The following is a 21,027-nucleotide window of genomic DNA, read 5'->3' as shown; positions in this document are numbered from 1 at the left end:
AGAAGGAGGTGAAGCTTAATTGCTCTTTAGACTAAACCCTCCTCTTAAGGTATTTGAAGTTTTTCTTTAGCCTTTGATGAAATATATCATTCATTCATTCATTCATTCATTCAAAGAGCCAAGGTCTCACTCTGTGACCCAGGCTGGAGTGCAGTGGTGCGATCAGAGCTCACTGCAGCCTTGAACTCCTGGGCTCAGGGATCCTCCTGCCTCAGCCTCCTGAGCAGGTGGAGCTACAGATGTCCACCAACACGCCCAACTAAGAAATACATCTTCAACAATCTAAGGTTTTCCTCTCCTGCCTCCACGGTAGATAGTCATGCCCAGCTGATGTGATCTCCTCCACATTTCAGTTAAACTGGGCTAAGCAGCTGCCCAACAGTGTCTGAGATGCTTCAAACCAGGACACAGCTGGCCACATACTCCAGGCCTGCTTGGCTTCCTGGCTACTCTTCTCAGGAGGAGCCTTCCATCCCCTTTCTAAAATTAGTACTGAAAATATTATTACTATATAATTCCTCATTTCCTGGTTTTAATTCTGGTACTAGAAAGAAAAAAAACCTTAAAATATAAGTTAAATATGAAAATAAATACATAGCATTATCAAATTATGATCCAATGCAATTAAATTCCCAATTATACTTCAAAACATATTAAAAAACACTGAAAGTTTTCCATTAAAAGCCAAAAATGCTTTGATACTAGAAGTGATGTGCGTAAAATCTGAGGATTTTTCTCTTGCTTTCTTCTGCTACTATTAAGGAAAAGCAAAGGCCCGGGCAGACATAGTTGCAACTAACTACAGATTCACCCTGATTTCTACAGCAATTAATAAAACCAAATTCACACCAAAAGACATTCTAACATTCTCAAAATGTTATTTTTCTTCATTCTGCAATGGGTCTTTTTCTCTATTTTTTTTATTTTAAGAAGCTTTCAGGAATAATGCCACCAAAACACACAATAAACTGAAACTGTTAACGCAGCAAATTACACCTATATTCAAAACGAGTACTGAGCTTTTACTATACTAGTTTTTCCCTCGAGGGAGAAAAAAGGAACAGAGACAGGAAGGTCACTACTCCTCATTCCCATCCTGCTGGCATCAGTCATCCTGCCAGAGTGAGCGCAGGCAGGCTGGTGGCTCCTGCAGCCTATCTAACCCCATCTCTGTGCTCCCAGAACCGGGTCCAACACAAGGTTAGAAGCCCCAAGTCAACAATCAGAGTCTAGGAATAGGCCTTGCTCAGCCACTAAGTGACACAGAAGTTGTCTCCTCGGATGCTTACAAGCTCTTTAAACTTAAAAGCAAATCTCCCTCAGCAATGGTTCAAAGCCTGAGACAACTGTAGCAAGAAGAAAGAAAAAGATTCAAAATTCAAACATAACCCAAGTCTTCACTAATAATATCCTTTAAAACAAAGAATAACATTAATTAACTACATTCTGGTTTTTATTGAGTTAATAGACTGTGTTAATATCTAAAAACTAAGCAATTAATGGCAACAAACTATGTATGTTCTTGTCTTTGCTCTTATAATAAAATCTTAAAACAAGTGAAATGAACACTTCAGTGGCTTTCCACAGGCCTTGTAAGGTTAATTTTCCCCCAAAATCTGCAGGATTGGGTTATAAATTTTGGTCTTATTTCTATATAAGAAACAGATATGCATAATATAAATAACAACAATATAAGGAACTGTTTACCCCACAATGGATCACAGCCTCTGTCCCTAATGTGACTTCTGTGTTCCTTCAATGACTTGAGTGGCATGCTGTTACAAGCTTTAAATCAAAAATATATTTCACTATGTTTTTAGCTTTTAAAAAAGTATTTTTTCTAAGTTAAGCTCCTTTGAAAGATTTTGCTTATTATGTGGATTATGATGGATATTTTATGTTAAAAAATTGAAACTTATTTTACCCCCAAGTTCCAGTACTATTTCCTTCTTTTCCAAATGATTGCCCATGTGCCAAGTACTTTCAGTTCACGGCATCTCTTTTAAAAAATGCTGACCACAAAGATGTCTGAAGAAAGATATTTTAGAAAATATAATTTAAACACCCATCTACCTACTCTCATAAAAGTAGACTCAGATTTCCACTTGGTCCAACTACCAAGTGATCTATTGCTAGAAGTTAACTGCTAAACTAGTACTATTTTCTGTTTTAAACGATATTGAACAATAAATAACCTCATTTCATTTTTAATCACTGAGGCAAAAGCAATATAAATCACCAGTTCCCTCCATAATTAATATGCTCCATCTAAATGACCTTGACTGCTAACTGACCTCATTGTCTAGTTCAGTATCTCTCAGGAATGGGCATCCCCTCTATTTTCACTAACAAGCAACTGGCCTTATCCCAGGATCACTTCTTCTCTCACCAGCAAAGTCTTCCTCATTCTTCCAGACTTCCTCTGAGACACTTTTATCAAGAACATCCTCTCCTAAGCCTCACAACACTAGAATCACAGCTTGAAACACACCCCTCCCACGGCACCCGTCAACCCTCCTATTCAACTAGGGGCTCCTTTAGGTCAGCAACAACGTCTGATTCAACACTAGATTCCCACATGCAAAACAGTCCCAAGCCCAAAGGGGCTCATAAAATGGTTTATGTTTTGCTTGTCCAACAGACCTTGAGGTAAATAAGTACACTTTCATAATACCCATTATTTCTCTTAAGAATCCGAAACAATTATATCAGCTTGAAGAGAAACTATACGTATAAAAGCAAAGTTTGAAATTATGTCGCTGCTTTACACTAAGGTTTTTTAAAAAGATCCATACTCTCTAAAAAAAAAATGGTGACTTCTTAAATGGGGTTACTTGCTTCTCTTCTCTAAGAATAGAACTCTTCTCTGAGAAAAGAAAAAGATTTTTCTGGCTATGAGGGCACAACAGTGTCCCTTAAAGCCATGAAAACAGACAGGGTTGTGCAGGGATGCTAACTGTTCCAGACCAGCAGAAGACCTCGGTCACAAGAAAGGGTACTGACAGACAGCCCCCTCTCTGCGGCCAGGCAACTCTCTTTGAGTTACCTGATTCTTGGAACACTGGCCTTGACACTTAACACACAACATCTGCCAAGAGATGATGGGTGAAGGTTCCTGGAGAAATGTGTGCCTCAACAGGAAAGGGGGCTCCAGTATCTTAGGAGAGTGAGTCTGAAGCAGAACAGGAGTCAGAGGTAAAAGGAAAATGATTCTGAGTCTAAAGGTACTAGGAGGAGAGAGAAAGGTCATGAGAGCTTGCTAAGAGGGGACCGGGAAGCAGACCCGCACGTGACGTATCAAGACCTGACAATGGTGAAACGTAAGGCAAGCAGAAACGTTAGAGCAAAACAAAACAAAAACTAAACCGCAGCATTAAAGGAGCTTTTCCCTTCTATACAAAAGTATTAAATCTCGGTTAATGAAGTCTGAGGAAGTAAGCTAGGATGTAAAAATACTTTAAAATGGAAGCAACTTCTTCAAATAGCTTTTTTTAAAGGCCTTAAAAATAGAAACTTTTTAAAAGAAGGAAATGACGAGTGTTGGGTAAATAAGATGTCTGATGAACGCACAGTGTGAACCTCTGATGTCCTAGTTATCCTCTATCTACAACAGGAAGAATAAACCAGACCTACTCACTCCAGTTCTAATTCTGCCCCTAAAATGAGCAGCAGAGACAAGAAATGGTAATGGTAACAAAAATGTAAACAACAAGAAGTTGTGGAATTTATGGAGCCTCAGTGTCAACAGTAAATCAAAAAAATTACCAGTGTCCAACTGTGTACTTCTTCCTGATACAATCGAATTTCCACGATCTGTTCCATCATTGTAACACATCACCTAGATCCATTCTAATTCCAAATTCTGTGAGGTCTCTTTAATTCTGTTGGTGCTCAGAAAACAGTTAAATCCTCACTAAAAATAAAACTTAAAATAAGAACCACTGGAAAATATATATTATGTAGGAAAGTGAGCTGGCGGTGGGGGGGCATTTGTTAAAACCTTCTAGAGAGGAACTTGGTTAAAAAAAAAAAAGGTGGCGGTGGGCTTTTTTTTTTGTTTGTTTGAGACGGAGTCTCGCTGGGTCCACCCAGACTGGAGTGCAGTGGTGCAATCTTGGCTCATTACAACCTCTGACTCCCAGGTTCAAGTGATCCCTCTGCCTCAGCCTCCCAAGTAGCTGGAACTACAAGTATGCACCACCATATCTAGCTAATTTTTGTATTTTTAGTAAAGACAGGGTTTCACCATGTTGGCCAGGCTAGTCTTGAATGCCTGGCCTCAAGTGATCTGCCCGCCTGGGCCTCCCAAAGTGCTGGGATTTCAGGCATGAGCCACTGAGCCCGCCCAAAACCAAATCTTTAAAATGTGCCTTTTTTTTTTTTTGAGACAGAGTCTTGCTCTGTCACCCAGGCTGGAGTGCAGTGGCACGATCTCAACTCACTGTAACCTCTGCCTCCTGGGTTCAAGCAATTCTCCTGCCTCAGCCTCTTGTGTAGCTGAGACTACAGGCACGCGTGACCACACCTGTCTAATTTTTTATATTTTTATTAGAGACAGGGTTTCACCATGTTGGCCAGGCTGGTCTTGAACTCCTGACCTCAGGTGATCCACCCACCTCAGCTTCCCAAAGGGCTGGGATTACAGGCATGAGCCACTGCGCCTGGCCTAAAATGTGCCTGTTCTTTTGCCCAGCAATTCTATCGAAGAAGAAAGCCTGTTTGCTCACATACATGCATCTATACTGCACAAAGGAACCAGCTATAAAAGCATTCCACAAAGCACTATCTGCAATTCCAAAAGAAATCACAAAATTTAAATACCCAGCAGTAAACGTTTATCTTCCTCAACACTGTAAAGTATGTTTACTATGTTTCAGCAAATAAAAAAGATTTTTTGAACGATTAAATCAACAATTTTCACCATGTTTACTAAGTTTCTACTTTGTCCAGGCATTGACCTAGGTGCTGGGGACACAACAATGACAAAACAAAGTGCTTCCACTCATAAATCTTATTTTCTTAAGGGAAAACCACACATAATATTTTAAAAAAAAAAAAAAAAGTGCGCTTGACAGAGAAAAGCCAAAGATTTCAAAGTGTCAGGAAGGATGGATTGATATACATATTGTTGGGATGGGGGAAAATATACACAGGGCAGGTTTGTGGATAAAAGGCTGAGTGGCCAGAGGCCCGCTTTGGATATGCTGATTTTCCCAAGCCTGTTGGGCATTCCAGTTAGTGATTACCTACAGGAGCTGAACATACATAGATGTAGAAAGGACAAGACAGGTCCAAGTCGCAAAAGTACATATGAAAGTCACAAGCCTCCAGATACTTAAAGCTTTGAGAGTAAAAGAAATCATACAGGTAAGGTGGGTAGAGCCACAAAAAAAGAGGGGCCAACACTGAGCCCTGGTCATAGGCCAGTATTTGGAGCCCAGAGAGATAAAGAAAACCTAGCAAAGAAAGGCTAGGAGTGGCCACAAAGTAGGAAGAGAGCCAGGAGAGGGTGGCGTCCCAGGAACCAAGCAAGACAGGTGCTCCGAGGAGGAAGATACCATCAGCTGCATGGAATGCTAATGACAGGCGAAGGATGGAAGGAATGACTATCACCCATCAGGCTGAATAACAGAACACTGGAGGCTTTGAAAAGAGCTGTTTCATACCACATGATCTCACTCAAATGTGGCCTCTAGAAAAGGTGATCTCAGAAGTGGAGAGTGGAAAGGGGGCACCACGGGCTGGGAAGGGCTGGGAGTTAGGAAGTGGAGACTGGGATGGTGGCTCATGGGCTGGGAAGGGCTGGTTGTTGGGAAGTGGAGAGTGGGATGGTGGCTCATGGGCTGGGGTGGGCTGGTTGTTGGGGAGTGGAGAGTGGGATGGTGGCTCATGGGCTGAGATAGGCTGGGAGTTGGGAAGTGGATAGTAGGATGGTGGCTCACGGGCTGGGGTGGGCTGGTTGTTGGGGAGTGGAGAGTGGGATGGTGGCTCATGGGCTGGGATGGGCTGGCTGTTGAGAAGTGGAGACTGGGATGGTGGCTCATGGGCTGGGATGGGCTGGCTGTTGGGAAGTGGAGAGTGGGATGGGGGTACCACGGGATGAGATGGGCTGGGAGTTGGGAAGTGGATAGTAGGATGGTGGCTCATGGGCTGGGATGGGCTGGCTGTTGGGGAGTGGAGAGTGGAATGGGGGTACCACGGGATGAGATGGGCTGGGAGTTGGGAAGTGGATAGTAGGATGGTGGCTCACGGGCTGGGATGGGCTGATTGTTGGAGAGTAGAGAGTGGAATGGGGGTACCATGGGCTGGGGTGGGCTGGGAGTTGGGAAGATGTCGATCAAAGGATACAAAATTGCAGTTAGATGGGAAGAATAAGTTCAAGAGATCTATTGGACAACATAGTGACTGTAGTTAATAATATATTGTATTCTTGAAAAACGTTGCCAGGTGCGGTGGCTCATGCCTGTAATCCTAGCACTTTGGGAGGCTGAGGCAGGCAGATCACGAGGTCAGGAGTTCAAGACCAGCCTGGCCAATATGGCGAACCCTGTCTCTACTAAAAATATAAAAAAATTATATAGCCTGTAGTCCCAGCTACTCAAGAGGCTGAGGCAGGAGAATTGGTTGAACCGGGGAGGCGGAGGTTGCAGTGAGCCCAGATCATGCCACTGCACTCCAGCCTGGGTGACAGAGCAAGACTCTGTCTCAAAAAAGAAAAAGAAAAATGTTGAGTGGATGTAAAGTGTTCCTACCACAAAAATGGTAACTATGTGAGGTAATGTATATGTTAATCAGCTAGATGTACTCATTCTACAATGTAGTATATATACTTCAAAACACACATTGTACACAGTAAATACATACAATTTTACCTCTCAATTTACAAAGAAAGTAAAAAAAAAAAAAGGTATGAAAAGAGCCATTTCAATAGAATAGCTGAAATAAAAGCCTAGACGGTGTAAATGCATGGGATACCAGCAAATGGGGAGTATAAGAAAAGAGAAAAACAGGCTTGTGGTTTTGCAAGAAAGACGTTTTTGTTTTGTTTTGTTTGGGGTGGGAGAAATGATGGCATGTTTAAATGCCAATGGGAAGGACAGAGAAATGGATGGTGTGGGGAAAAACCAAGAACCTGAGTGGACCAAGGGCATGGGGCAGCCTTCCAGAGGAACAAGGAGATTTCTGGCAAAGTGTCTACATCACAGAAGGCAGACATGATATGCAGACACAGGCTGGCTGGTACCTGTAAGTTCTCCTGATTGCTTGTGTTGATTTCTTCAGTGAAACAGGAAGCAGCTTCACTAGCTCAGAGTGAGGAGCAGGGCTTAAGCCTTTTGGGTTTGAAGACAGAGGGGGATTTGAAATTAGGGAAATGCAAAGTTACAAGGCAAGGATGATCTAACATCAGTGGTCACCAACTCAAATGAATAGCAGGGTCTTCCCTCCCTCTTTCCCCATCCCAGTGGTCACAAAAGTGGATTTCATCAGGCTTGCATAAATAGGTTTAATAAGATGGGGCTGGCGAGTATTTAAGAGTACATGCAGGAGCGTGAGGGCGAGTATAATGATGGGCTTGGAATTTTAGTTGGGTAAGGAAGAAAGGGATGACAGGAGGGGCATAAGAAACAGTTAAAAAAAAAAGAGAGGATCGATTGACTGTCTGTTTCATTTAGTTTGAAGAACTGAGCCACCATTTTAGATATTTTGATCAATACAGACATTGAGAGCATCTAGTCTGCTATACCACTGGAATGGGTAATTCCTTACACTGTATAATGGGTAACGTGGAATCCTTTACACAACATTTAAGAATATTATATATGCATTACATGTTTATGTAGATAATTTAGAAAATATAAATAAAGCAAAAGAAATCTTTACTTTCTTACCAGTTTTTACTATGTATTTGTATTCTATTTACAAATTTATAACATTTCCAGACTTTGGGGTAACTTAACCTTTTCTAACAACTCTGTGAGCATGTCATTTAAAGTGGTCTTCTATACTTTCATTTCTATAATTACTGTTGTGTGGTAATTGATCCCATGGATTCTATGCCTGCTCGTGGTTTTGAGCTGTTCATCCTACACATCTGTAGCAGCCTCATTTGCACCTGTGGAGTCCATGGCTCCCACACACCCAGGCACAAGCCTCTGACTCTCTCACAAGCCTTCTAATGGAGAAGTGCCTGAGCATTTACTTAAGAGAAACACAAATGTGTATAGGCAGCTTTCTGTCCTTTCCTACCTCTTTACATTACATTCAAGGCATTATACTCATGTTTGAAATTTTATACATAGGGAACTCACTTTACATATGAATTTCAGGAAAATTAAGGACATATATAATACATGTAGTGACAAAATTTCAACGGAGTAGTTAGTTGTCACAAGGACACAGAAATGCATTTAAACAGTGGTCACAGGGTAGGAATGCTAGATTATCCTGCAATGTGTAAGAGTGACTGATGGAAAAGATCAGCATGCCACAGCCGACACCACTTTCAAAAGTGCCAACATTCGGGTATATTTAAAAACAAAGCAAAAAAAAAAAACCTAATTACTTAGCTGAGTCTAGAACCCAACTCCATTTTGCAAATAAGAACAAGGTGTTCTTAAAATCATCTTATGACATAATAAATTTTCCAGAAACAAAACCATCACGTATATTGAGGGAAGATTATACTTTGTTTTGCTCAGAACTTTGCCAACAGTTGCTCATCATTTCAAAAGATGACATCACCACTGACAACCCTGCTTGAGACATCTGAGTTGCCAATGCAACATTCCTATATCAATCTCATTTTGTAGCTGTCAAGTTCACAGTGATCACACATATACATCAAGCATCTATTTCACAAGTCTTCTAAAGTAGTATGCCTAAACATTTGTGTTTAAGCATATAATACTTTATTATATACTTCTTTCTTTTCATTTTCCATATATAGTTAGTGCCTTATTCTAATTTTGTTTAAAATTTTGTGTGGGGAGAGCTCATATTATCTAAGAACTTTCTTTTAAAAGAATAAAAGAGACACTAGAAAAGTTTGATTCAAACAATGAGAAGGTATTATCTGTATGTTCCAAATGATCTATCATAAACATTACATGTTTGTATGGTTTCCAATTGTATAAAGGATACCAAAGAAACAACTAGAAAATATGAAACTACCAGTTCCAGCAGTATGGCAGATTAGATGCTCTAAATAGCTATTGATTGAAAAACCCGAAATACTGGATAAAATGCCTTTTCTAATCCTTTTTAAATGAATCCCAGACTTGCCATAAATGTGAGTGACACAAAGAACACCCAGAGAGCAGACTGAGAACAGAGAAACCAAGAGAGCGGTAGAAGCTGACTTTTGCTATAGATTCTAACTTTCCCTTTGACGACTATTTGAGGAACAGGGAAAAGGAGAGGAAGTCCAGGGTCTGCCAAAAGGGAGTAAAATACAAGACAATACCTCTCAGTTAAATTAAGGACCAAGAAGGGCTATACCCATCATTTAAGAGCTTGCAAACCCACTAAACAGAAAAGAGAAATACCTGTCTTGAACTTGATATGCAGAGGTAGGAGGAATAAGTGGCTCCTTTAAGAAATAGCAACCACAAGCTAACCATCACCAGGATATCTGGTCAAAATTAACACTTAATGGTGTGGTCTATGAAACCTCAAGAAGATACTTCATTTAGAACAGCCCCCGAGACCATCATTACCTAAACCCTCTAATCAATCTTAACTTCGCTGTTGTGGCACAACCAAACATTACGCTCAATCTGATACAATAAACCCACAGCATCGCCTGTGAAGCATCCAGACCAAGTGAGTCAGAAATGATGGGTAACAACCACCCCAAACTCAGTGGCCTAGGGTCACCAGCATGTGTTGTGCTCACCAATGTAGTTAGTGAGGAATTTGGAAAGGGTACAAAGGGCAGCTTTATCTGTCCATCACAATGTCTCTTCAGCCTCAGCTGTAGCTGATGGTCACAAGAAAGGCAGGGGCTAAAACCACCTGTAGGCTCTTCACTCAAAAGGAGGATCACAGACCGATTATGTGAACAAGGGCAGGCCTAAAATGTTGGGAACATGATTTTCAATGACCACAAACAAAATGTTTATCTTCAAGCCTGTGGATCTAACTTGCAACGTACAGGAAACACATGAGCAAGTTAAGCCACATCAAGAGAAAACTAGCAGATAAAGCCATTCTACAGGACAGCTGACCCAGGTTTTTCAAGATGTCAAGGCACAAATTTGGGGGAGGAGAAACTGTCCTAGATAAAAAGGCTTCAGAACCAAATCAATGTAGTGAATCTTGTTTAAATTTTGCTTGAAACAAATGATATAGAAGGGTATTCTGAAGACAACTGGGGCTATCTGAACATGGCTAGGTTTGTAGACAAGTGGAATTATATTTAATTTAATAAGATGTGGCGACAGAGCTGCTGTTATGTAAGAAACACCCTTGTCCGGACGCAGTGACTCACGCCTGTAATCCCAGCACTCTGGGAGGCCGAGGTGGGCGGATCACGAGGTCAGGAGATCAAGACCATCCTGGCCAACATGGTGAAACCCCATCTCCACTAAAAATACAAATATTAGCCAGGCGTGGAGGCGCGCGCCTGTGATCCCAGCTACTCAGGGGGCTGAGGCAGGAGAATTGCTTGAATTCAGGAGGCAGAGGCTGCAGTGAGCCGAGATTGCGCCACTGCACTCCAGTCTGGGTGACAGAGCAAGACTGTCTCAAAAAAAAAAAAAAAAAAAAAAAAAAAGAAAGAAAGAAAAAGAAAAAGAAAAAAAGAGAAATGCCCTTATGTTTTATACACACATACAGAACGATTTTGAGGAGAAATGTTGTATCTGTGACTTAAAATACTTTCACGAAAAGTCAGAAGAGGAGGAAAAGATGAGACAGGGCAGCAGTTGTGGGAAAATATTGGTAATATTAAAACTAGGTGAGGACATAGGAGTGCTCATTATGTCATTCGGTGTATCTGTATATTAAGAATCTTCTTGTAATAAAACTTTCACAAAATCAAACAAAAAACATTGTTCAAGATGACTGGTACCCATAGGCAACTGGCAAAAGCAGAGATCAATCAATCCTTCTGAGGAAACAGAATGCAAACCCAGGCCTCAATAAAACTGTCTTCAAAAAAAAATAAGGAATGAAGAAAAACAAGAAATTTCTTAGAACTAAAAGAGAACAAAAATGATGCATATCAAAATTTGAAAGATTCAGCCAAAGCAGTACTTAAGAGAAAAAATTTTAGTCTCATATTTAGCTTCATCTAACAAAAAAGGTTCAAATAAAGTAAGCATTCACTTGAGTAGGGGCAGGGGAGGAAGAACAGCAAAATAAAGTAGAAAGCAAGACGGAATCAAGGCGAGAGAAAAACTTCATTAAGTTTGTTTACAAGGACACACAATAGAGACAATAAAGACCAAGTCACTTTGGAAAGGGTTTTATCAAGAATAAACGAAGAAAAACCATTATGAATTAAAATGCCTTAACTCTGGATGGCACAGAGATTGAAGTAATAAAGACCATTATGAACTTTATGTTAATAAAGTTGAAAAATTATATGAAATGGACAAAGTCCTATACATAGGAATATATATATAGCAATCCTCACAGAAGAAGAAATTTTTAACTTGAATATGCCTATATTGACAAAAGAAATGAAATCAAAAATTTTAAATGGCTGAGCACAGTAGTTCATGCCTATAATCCCAGCACTTTGGGAGGCCAAGGTAGGAGGATCACTTGAGGCCAAGAGTTTGAGACGAGCCTGGGCAACAGAGCAAGACCTCATCATCTCTACTAAAAAAGTTGAAAAATCAGGGGTAAGACAAAAGGTAAAAATAAAGAGCTATACAATCCTTTATAGCTTTATAAATACTTTTACCAAACATTCAGAGAACAGATAACAACACAAATTCTTTTAGTAAATTAAAAAAGGGACTCATCTTCAATTCTTTTTTTTTTTTTTTGAGACAGTCTTGCTCTGTTGCCCAGGCTGCAGTGCAGTGGCGTGACCTCAACTCACTACAACCTCTGCCTCCCAGGTTCAAGCAATTGTTGTGCCTCAGCCTCCCAAGTAGCTGGGATAACAGGTGTGCACCAACATGCCTGGTTAATTTTTTATTTTTTTTATTTTTTATTTTTTGCATTTTTAGTAGAGACAGGATTTCACCATGTTAACCAGGCTGGTCTCGAAATCCTGACCTCAGGTGATCTGCCCTCCCAAAGTGATGGAATTACAGGCGTGAGCCACCATGCCTGGCCTCCAATTCATTTTCAAAGCTCAAAAAGTACAGATACCAAAACCTAACAAGGATAATGACAGTTCAATCTAATTCATGAATTTCTGATTCAAGAAACCTAAAACAAATGTTAGTAAACTGAATCCAGTGATGAATAAAAAAGATAATATATGATGAGGCTATGTTTATTATAGAATGCAAGTTTCATTTGATACTTAAAAGATAATTTACCTCAGAAACAGATTATAAGTAAAAACAAAGTGATCATCTCAATACATACAAAAAAGACAGAAGATAAAATTCGGTATCCACTCATGAAAAAATCTCTTCGCAAACTAGAAAGGAAGGGAACTTCCTTAGCCCAATAGTGGACAGCTACGAAAAGAAAAGGAAAAGAGAAAAGAAAGAGGAAACACTGTATTAAATGATGGAATGCTGGTTCATTTAATCAGGGATAACACAGGAATGGCCAGCTGTTTCAAAGAATGCATACAGGGGAGCCAGTCTGCAGAAAGGGAAAAAAGTAGGAAGGTAGTGATTTTTTAAAGTACTATTTTAATGAAAAAACCTGAGATTTCACAAACCACTAGAATTAGCAGAATTAGCAAGAATTTAAAAGGTGGCTGGACACACACACAAAGTTAATATACAAAGTCTGTTACATTTGTATACACCAGTAACAATAAGAAAATGTAATTTTTTAAAGGATACAATTTACAATACCAACAAAAAATAAGGTATATAGGAATAATCCTAATAAAAGTAAGACAGCAGCTCTTTTTGAAGAATTTTATAAACGAAACTGAAAAGTACCTAAACAAGTGGAGAGATGGAAAGTTATCCCATGCAGGAGAGGCAAGGATGGTGCAGTGGAAATGGGCGAAGGCAAGCACTGGAAAACCAGGCAGAAGAGCAAGTGGACTGTACGGTTTCTACAGCACAACAACAGTGCCCGAAACAACAGGCGCCCAGGGCCACTTGCTGACAACAAAAATGACAAACCATTCCCGCTTCTTTTTCTAAGTGGCTGGTGCTTTTTTATTTTTTTTTTTGAGATGGAGTTTCACTCTTGTTGCCCAGGCTGGAGTGCAATGGCACGATCTCAGCTCATCACAACCTCGGCCTCCCACGTTCAAGCGATTCTTCTGCCTCAGCCTCCCAAGCAGCTGCAATTACAGAGGCGCCTCCACGCCCAGCTCATTTTGTATTTTTAGTAGAGACAGGGTTTCTCCGTGTTGGTCAGGCTGGTCTCGAACTCCCGACCTCAGGTGATCCACCCACCTCGGCCTCCCAAAGTGCTGGGATTACAGGCGTGAGGTGGCTGGTGCTTCTTTACCAATGACAACCCTGCCCCACTTCAATCCTCCTGTCTCCTAGATAAAAATTAAAATACCTAATCACAAAAGTACCCCCATCTTCTTGAGAGCAGCCAGTTAAGGACCACCCCTCATGATGCCACTCCCTCTTAGAGTCATGTAACACACACCCCAATCCTACTACAGCCCACCTCCCCTTTTCCACAGTGCTCCTGGGGCTCCTCAAGACTGCATCCTCCCTGGCCTGCAGCCACCTGAGCTAAACAAACACATCTTTTTATTACAGGGATATTTCTCATCTTTGGTCAGTGGGCTCCAAAAAGGAAAAAACTATTCAAGTAAAGTGCTTCTGTGTGTCTTATCATTATTCTTTTCTAAGTACCCTGTTTCACAGAAGACCCCATTATAACGATAACAAAAGATAAAATTCTTAGAAAACAGCGTGATAAAAAAGAAAAAGTTTATATGAAAAAATAAGCACATACGAATAGCAAAAGGAAAAAGAAAACCAACAACTGAAAAAGAAGGATAATGAGGATATACTACCCCATCAGATACCAAAAGATAATAAACAGTACAATACTAATGCATTAATAGAAGAACCAATGGAGAATAACAGAAATCCCAAAATGACCCCAAACACCATATACCTAAGGAAATTTAGTTAATGATTTTAGTGGCATCTCCAGTTGATGGGGGAAAGGTAGTTGCAATGGTTGATTTTACACGTGATCTTGGAAGGTACTGTAAATGAAATTAACAATTCCAACTGGAGACTCTGAGAATAACAGGTTGTTTCCCTTAATGTGGGTGGACCTTATCCATTTAGTTTGAAGGCCTAACTGCAATCAAAAGACCAGCCCCACCTAAGCAAGAAGGAATTCTCCAGCAAGCTGCCTTTGACTTCCTCGGACCATCAGCTCACCACGTGCCAGCCCATACTGCAGGTTTCGGAAATGCAAAACTCCATAAGCATATGAGCCAATTCCTTATAATAAATCTCTGTGTGTGTGTGTGTGCGCACATGCACGCATGTGAGCACAATTGATTCTATTCTATTATTCTATTCAATTGATTCCAGTCCTCTGGAGTTAACAACTCATATTACAGACAAAGGCCCAGTCTCCCTAATATACAAAGGGCTTTTAAAATAATTTTTAAAGATCAACAACTAAAGAGAAAATTCAAAATAAAAATATATAAATTTACAGTTCAGGAAAAAGGAAACACAAATGCCTTTAAATACACAAGACAACAACATTACTCATAATAAGATAAATGTAAACTAAAACTATATGCTTAGAAAAAGAATTATTTCAGATTTTGGCATATTTGCATATACACAAACGAGATATCTTAGAGATGGAACCCAAGACTAAACATGATATTCATGTTTCAAATGTGCCTTACATATATGGCCTGAAGGCAATTTTATACAATGTTTTAAAATAACTGTGTGACTGAAACAATGTTTTACATGTGTTTTGACTGTGACCCATCACATGAGGTCAAGTATGGAATCTTCCACTTGTGGTGTCATGTTGGCACCCAGAAAGTTTCAGATTTTGGAGCGTTTCATATTTCAGACATTGGGATTTAGGGTGTTCAATCTGTACCAGATTGGCAAAAATCCAAAAGCTTTGTAAAGCCACGCTACTGGCATACATGTAGGAAGAGTCCTCTCACGTGCAGATGGGAGTGTGAATTGGCTACAACCTGCAATACCCACTGGGAATGCAGATGCACACACCCTTTGCCCAGCACTGTAGCTTCCAGAATTCATTCTGCAGATATTACTGCCCACTTATGAAATGACACATACACAAAGTTTAGCATGGCATCATTGTTTCAATTCAAATAACTAGAACTAATCTAAATGTCCATCAAAAAGAACTGGTTAAATATATCATGGTATGTCCATAAAATGTAACGAAGTTATAAAAATGAACGAGGGATTGCTGTATGTGCTCCTTTGGAAAGATCTCCAGAAAATATATTTATGTGAGTAAAAGAAGGGGATGAGAAAAAAAAATATGGAAGAAGGCATATAGTATATACTATATACTATATATACCATCATTTGTGTAAAAATAAAAGTACAGTATTGTGCTTCTTGATACAAAGAAACTCTAGAAAAACATACAATAAACTATAAATGGTTATCCAGTCAAGAACGGGGGTGGTGACTTGTGCAGAGGGAACTAAGACGGGAAGAGACTTTTCTCGGAATCCCTTCCTTGTACTTTTTATTTTTTGAAACCAATGAATGTATTGATTAGTCAAAACATTAAACATATGAAAAATATTGAAGACACAAAGTGAGGTATCTTGATGGAACCCTAAAATTATACCATCTGTATCAATCGCATTAACAAGACACCAAGTACTACTAATACTTGCTAACTGACTGCCTTATACAAAAGCAAGAGATTACATAAATCACATTTGAAAACAAAAGGAAAGACTGCATAAAGAAATGTTCTGGTCGTTATGAAATACTGGCTGGTTAAACTAAATATGGTTGAGCTTCTTAAGTTTTTTTTTTTTTTTTTTTTTTTTTTTTTTTTTTTTTTTTTTTTTTGAGACGGAGTCTTGCTCTGTCGCCCAGGCTGGAGTGCAGTGGTGCGATCTCGGCTCACTGCAAGCTCTGCCTCCCAGGTTCACACTATTCTCCTGCCTCAGCCTCCCGGGTAGCTGGGACTACAGGCACGCACCACCACGCCCGGCTAATTTTTTGTATTTTTAGTAGAGATGGGGTTTCACCATGTTAGCTAGGATGGTCTTGATCTCCTGACCTCGTGATCCGCCCACCTCGGCCTCCCAAAGTGCTGGGATTACAGGCGTGAGCCACTGCACCCGGCCGAGCTTCTTAAGTTTTTAAAGGTATATGAATTCAGTGTTATTAAGATTTAGCTTGATTTTGATAATACTTTAATGGTAATTTTTACTTTGTTTCAGGATAGATTTAGGAGGATTACTTAGGTTTTGGAGGTGCTAAATATATCTATAATGCCAGTTATCATTTTTTTGAGAAACTTTCTAAATCTATCTCCCATCCAACTCCCCTAAAATCCAGGACTGTTCCTGTCAAACCAGACCATCTGATTAGGCCACTTAAATGTCTCCAACTTTCATCTCTCTGCCCCACAATGAATATAACTTGGACATTTTATAGCTAGGGAGTACGAACCCAAGAAAAACTTTCCAATGTATTTTGAGCAATGTTTGGTTTTATTCAGAATATACAAAAATTACTACAATTACATTAAAAAGTCATGGTCATAGAGTATTTACCATATAATTTATTGTATTCAAATCAATAAAATGATAGTAATAAAGCGTAAGATAGACTGAAACTAAGCACATTAAAATAATATTCACTAAAATAAGATTTTACTTGTAGTATGCTTTAAATATTTAAATATGAAAGATATTAAATAACTAATTGCCATATGCTGGAAGTCATCAGTGAATAATTTTTAAAGGAAGTAAATTTTGAGCTTGGTCTTGAAGAAAATGACAAGCATTCAGAATCCTTAATCAAATCGGTTTTATGATCAGAGATTCATTTCAGCACACTACAGTCAAACGAGTAATATAATTTATCTATTGAGTCCTTAAATTTTGATGACATGACAAAACACTCTGTGTCTACAGATAAGTTCAATAAGGCTCTGAAAGCCCCTTGAAAAAGGTGCTAACTTTATCAAAACTCCGGATACCAGCCTCTCTCATCTAAAAAGCAATTATATTAAAGTGTTCTAAAATTTTCATACACTTTAATAAAAGACTTGACCAGGTAACTATGAAATGATGTACATTCCTACTGCTACAAACCCCACAGATGTTACAATTTTTTTCTTTTTTTTTGAGACAGAGTCTTGCTCTGTTGCAAGGCTGGAGTGCAGTGGCGCGATCTTGGCTCACTGCAACCTCCGCCTCCTGGGTTCAAGCTTTTAAATACATATATATAAAAACAAGATTGTACTGGGTCTCGAATCCTAGCTGTTGTATTAACATGTTTTGCTTAAAGTCATAAACTCTCTTTAGAATTCTCTAGTAAGTCATATGGAAATGGACTCCAACAAACCCAAGAAAATACGTAAGAAACCAGCCAAATTGATTAAAATTAAGCTCCATAAATTTATTTATTTTGCTTAATATCCACGATCTATTCAAGCCACAAAAGAAGTCCTTTAAAGAGGAAAAAGTCGATGCTACACATGTTCATCTTCTCTTTGCCACCTCCACCACACAAAAGAGAAGGAAGAAAGTATTAAAATGACAAATTGTATTTTGATATTTATGATTGGATGTGCTATGAACATTTTATCTGGATTCAGGGTAAGAGTCCCTCACTCACTACTCCTTTTCATGTCACTCATGAGTGACAGTCTCTAAAACATAAGGAAACTGAATCATTTTATCAAATAACATATATACTATTTTTCTACAAATTCTGTAAGCTGAAATAGTAACCTAAAGGAGTATTTAATGAGACTAATTTAAACTAGAAACTGCTTGATATATTTAAAGTATATGATTCCAATTAGTATTTTAATATATTGCAACTGAAGTGAATATCTACTTATAAGCTAGTTTAAAGAGAATAACACAGTCAAAGACAACAATGTTTTCACACAGTAGCACCTACCATTAAAACAAAACAAAACAAAGGTCAAGATAAAAATACCATGCACGTGCCAACTAGAAGGATTAAATGATAAAATCCTTCTCCTGAATAAGCCTTAACAAAGTGGCAGAGTGCTTTCTTGAAAGGTTCAGAACACAAATGACAGGGAACAAGCAATGACTGATACTTTCTGCTGCCACTAACCAGTAATGCAAGCAGCTATTAACCAGTCATTCTTCTCACCCTCCAATCTCAAAAGGGGAAAAGACGGAGGGAGAGATAGAGTTAGATTAGGTTACAGTTATGCATTTTCTCAAAACTAATTTTTTTTCCACCGAGAACATAATTTTTAATAAAGGACAGGAAGATGATTCAGAGCCGGGTCTGCCTTGGTGGAGAAAACAGGGCCCTGCAGGGCAGTGCGCTGTGCTCACCTGCTGCGGCTGGTACCTCTGCTGGGACTGGGACGGCAGATACTGCGCCTGGGGTGGGAGGTGCGGGGGCTGCGGCTGCTGGCTGTAATATGGCTGTTGGCCCTGTTGGCAGTAACCACTCACACCTTGCTGTCCATACTGAGGTGGCATCTGTCAAAAAGTCAAGCAAAGCAAATGAGAAAGTCAAAATGTGCAATTAAATGAAATCAAATATGGTTTCAATTCAGCAACATGAAGGGGGTTCTCTGCTAAGCAACTAAACTCAATATTTTTAATCCTCTCTTCCTTAGACAAATCGACACGCTGCTTTCTATTCACATACTATCAATGAAGTCTAAAGGCAATCTGACTTTGCCTTTAAAAACCATCATATTCTATCAGATAGAAACTATTGATAATATCATAAAGATGGAGAGGGGAGGAAGTGCTAAATACTGAGACTAAAAAATAGCCTCTACTAAGAAAGAGAAGCATGATATGAAATCCATTCCCACACAACAGTGAAAATTAAAATGAACTCAAACAGTCCAAGTTAACTCACTAATACTTCACAGGAGGCTTGTGGTTTGGGTGCCTTCTTGTGTATGTTTGTTTCTAAGTTCAGAATGAAAAAGTCAGAATATACCAACTGCATTTACAGCACATACATACCAATTAAATTATCAATTTTATTTACTATTTTTGCTAAGGATGGCATTTTCTTAGTTGATAAAACAGGTAACAATGTAAAACAAGGTGTAGTACAGTGTAAATACCAGAGGTATAGACAAAAATGGTCTCAATCAATCTTCTCCATCTCTAATTTACATCAGCCTAAAAATGCCTGAAAGCACTGTTTAGAGGAAAATCCTTCCTCATGCAATAAATATACCATGGATAGTATTTTTGATTATTTTCTTAATGAGAAATCTATTGCCTTTTTCTGTAATTTCAAGAGAGAGCAGGAAAGGAAAAGAAAAACAAGGTATCAGGACAGCAAAAGGCACTCTAGAGACAAGAATGGCGAAGTCATTTTGTTTAATACCACAATATGGTCCACTGGAGAGCTTCAGGAACTTGAGCCCCATAAGCACACACATTTAAGAAATGAATGAGTACCAGATACACACTTAAAACCCAAATCCACTACAGAAATACTGAATGAGGAAAAAGATGAAATGTTAAAAGATGAAAAGAGTAAAACATTTAGCCTCTGAGACAAATCAGCACAGTAATTCCTAACACATACAATGGGGTAAAAGGGGAAAAAACGAAAAAGTTAAAGTTCCTATATTTCTTTCAATCCAACCCAGATTATTTTCAAGATCTACCAAAGAGGATGAGATTAAATGTGACCGCAATGGCTCACAGTGCCTCTCATCACACAGAGCCTAAGTTGTTGGAGCAGACAAGTCTGCATTGCAAGCCATTTAACAGCACAGTTGAATTTTTTGCTTTTATTTATTTTACAGCTTGATATCTCATAATGAATGTATGTCCCTGCCATAAGCCAAGCCAACGAATTTCCATAAAATACAACTCCACATGCTAGAATACCATATACCACTACAACACACATCCTTCCGTTCAACACCCATATGTTTGATTTGATATCTAATACTATATTTCACACAAGCATCTTTGCAGTTTGATTTAAAGCAGTTAGGATAACACTTCTGCCAGTGTTAAAATGACTGTAAAGCTCAGTCAACACAGCCAGCAACTCCCCTATGAATTGCGCTTTAATATGTTGACTTTCTGGTTACAGAAGCCCTCACACACAATATGGAAGTGTTGTTTGAGGAGGGGGGCGCTGTTTTCTAAGTAACACAACAACAGGACAGATTGCAGGAACCTACTAACACTAGAGCAGCCACAAGCTGACTAGAATTTTTTACTAACCTAGTCCAGCTCCAGGAAGTTTGGGTGCAGGGTGTGGGGCAAGGAGGAGAGGTGGGCGCAGCGGAAATCTTCAGTGGAGCAACCGCCTACACAACTGAGCAAACCGAGACCTGGGTGCCCTCAAACATGCTCCTCCACAATTAAAACCAATTTGCTATCCTTTTAGACACACGGCTTATTCATCCATTTAGGACCAACTTCGCTGGCACCCCACCTTCTGTGAGCCTGGGCTGAGGAAACCTGTAACAGCACAGAGGGGCTCTTCCTGAGACCTGGGGCCCAGTGCCAAACAACTGGACCCGGTCAGCTATCCTTCAATGGGAGCCATGACGGGACGGACTGCTCAACTCTAGTTTACCCAAAGAATCTTTGGGTTCGAAATACATGGACTCTAAGTCCAATTCCCTTTGCACGTGAGTTGTGTGAATATGGTCAGTCACATGACTCTGCCTTACATCTCCAACTGTCAAACAGACTGCCTTCCTAAGTCATAC

General features: G+C 39.4%; 1 protein-coding gene across 8 annotated transcripts in view; it reads right to left on the bottom strand.

Annotated features, from left to right (window-relative positions):
• Window positions 1–21,027, bottom strand: part of ARID1B (AT-rich interaction domain 1B) — a 441,225-nt gene that overhangs the window by 293,953 nt on the left and 126,245 nt on the right. For all 8 annotated transcript variants that reach the window (XM_055267956.2, XM_055267947.2, XM_055267966.2 and 5 more), the window contains one exon: window positions 18,653–18,802. In XM_055267956.2, the coding sequence (XP_055123931.2) occupies window positions 18,653–18,802 (150 nt within the window). The remainder of the gene's footprint in view (window positions 1–18,652; window positions 18,803–21,027) is intronic.

Source organism: Symphalangus syndactylus, chromosome 2, assembly GCF_028878055.3.
Source record: "Symphalangus syndactylus isolate Jambi chromosome 2, NHGRI_mSymSyn1-v2.1_pri, whole genome shotgun sequence".
Taxonomy (NCBI): domain Eukaryota; kingdom Metazoa; phylum Chordata; class Mammalia; order Primates; family Hylobatidae; genus Symphalangus; species Symphalangus syndactylus.
This window is presented reverse-complemented; position numbering and strand designations above follow the sequence as displayed.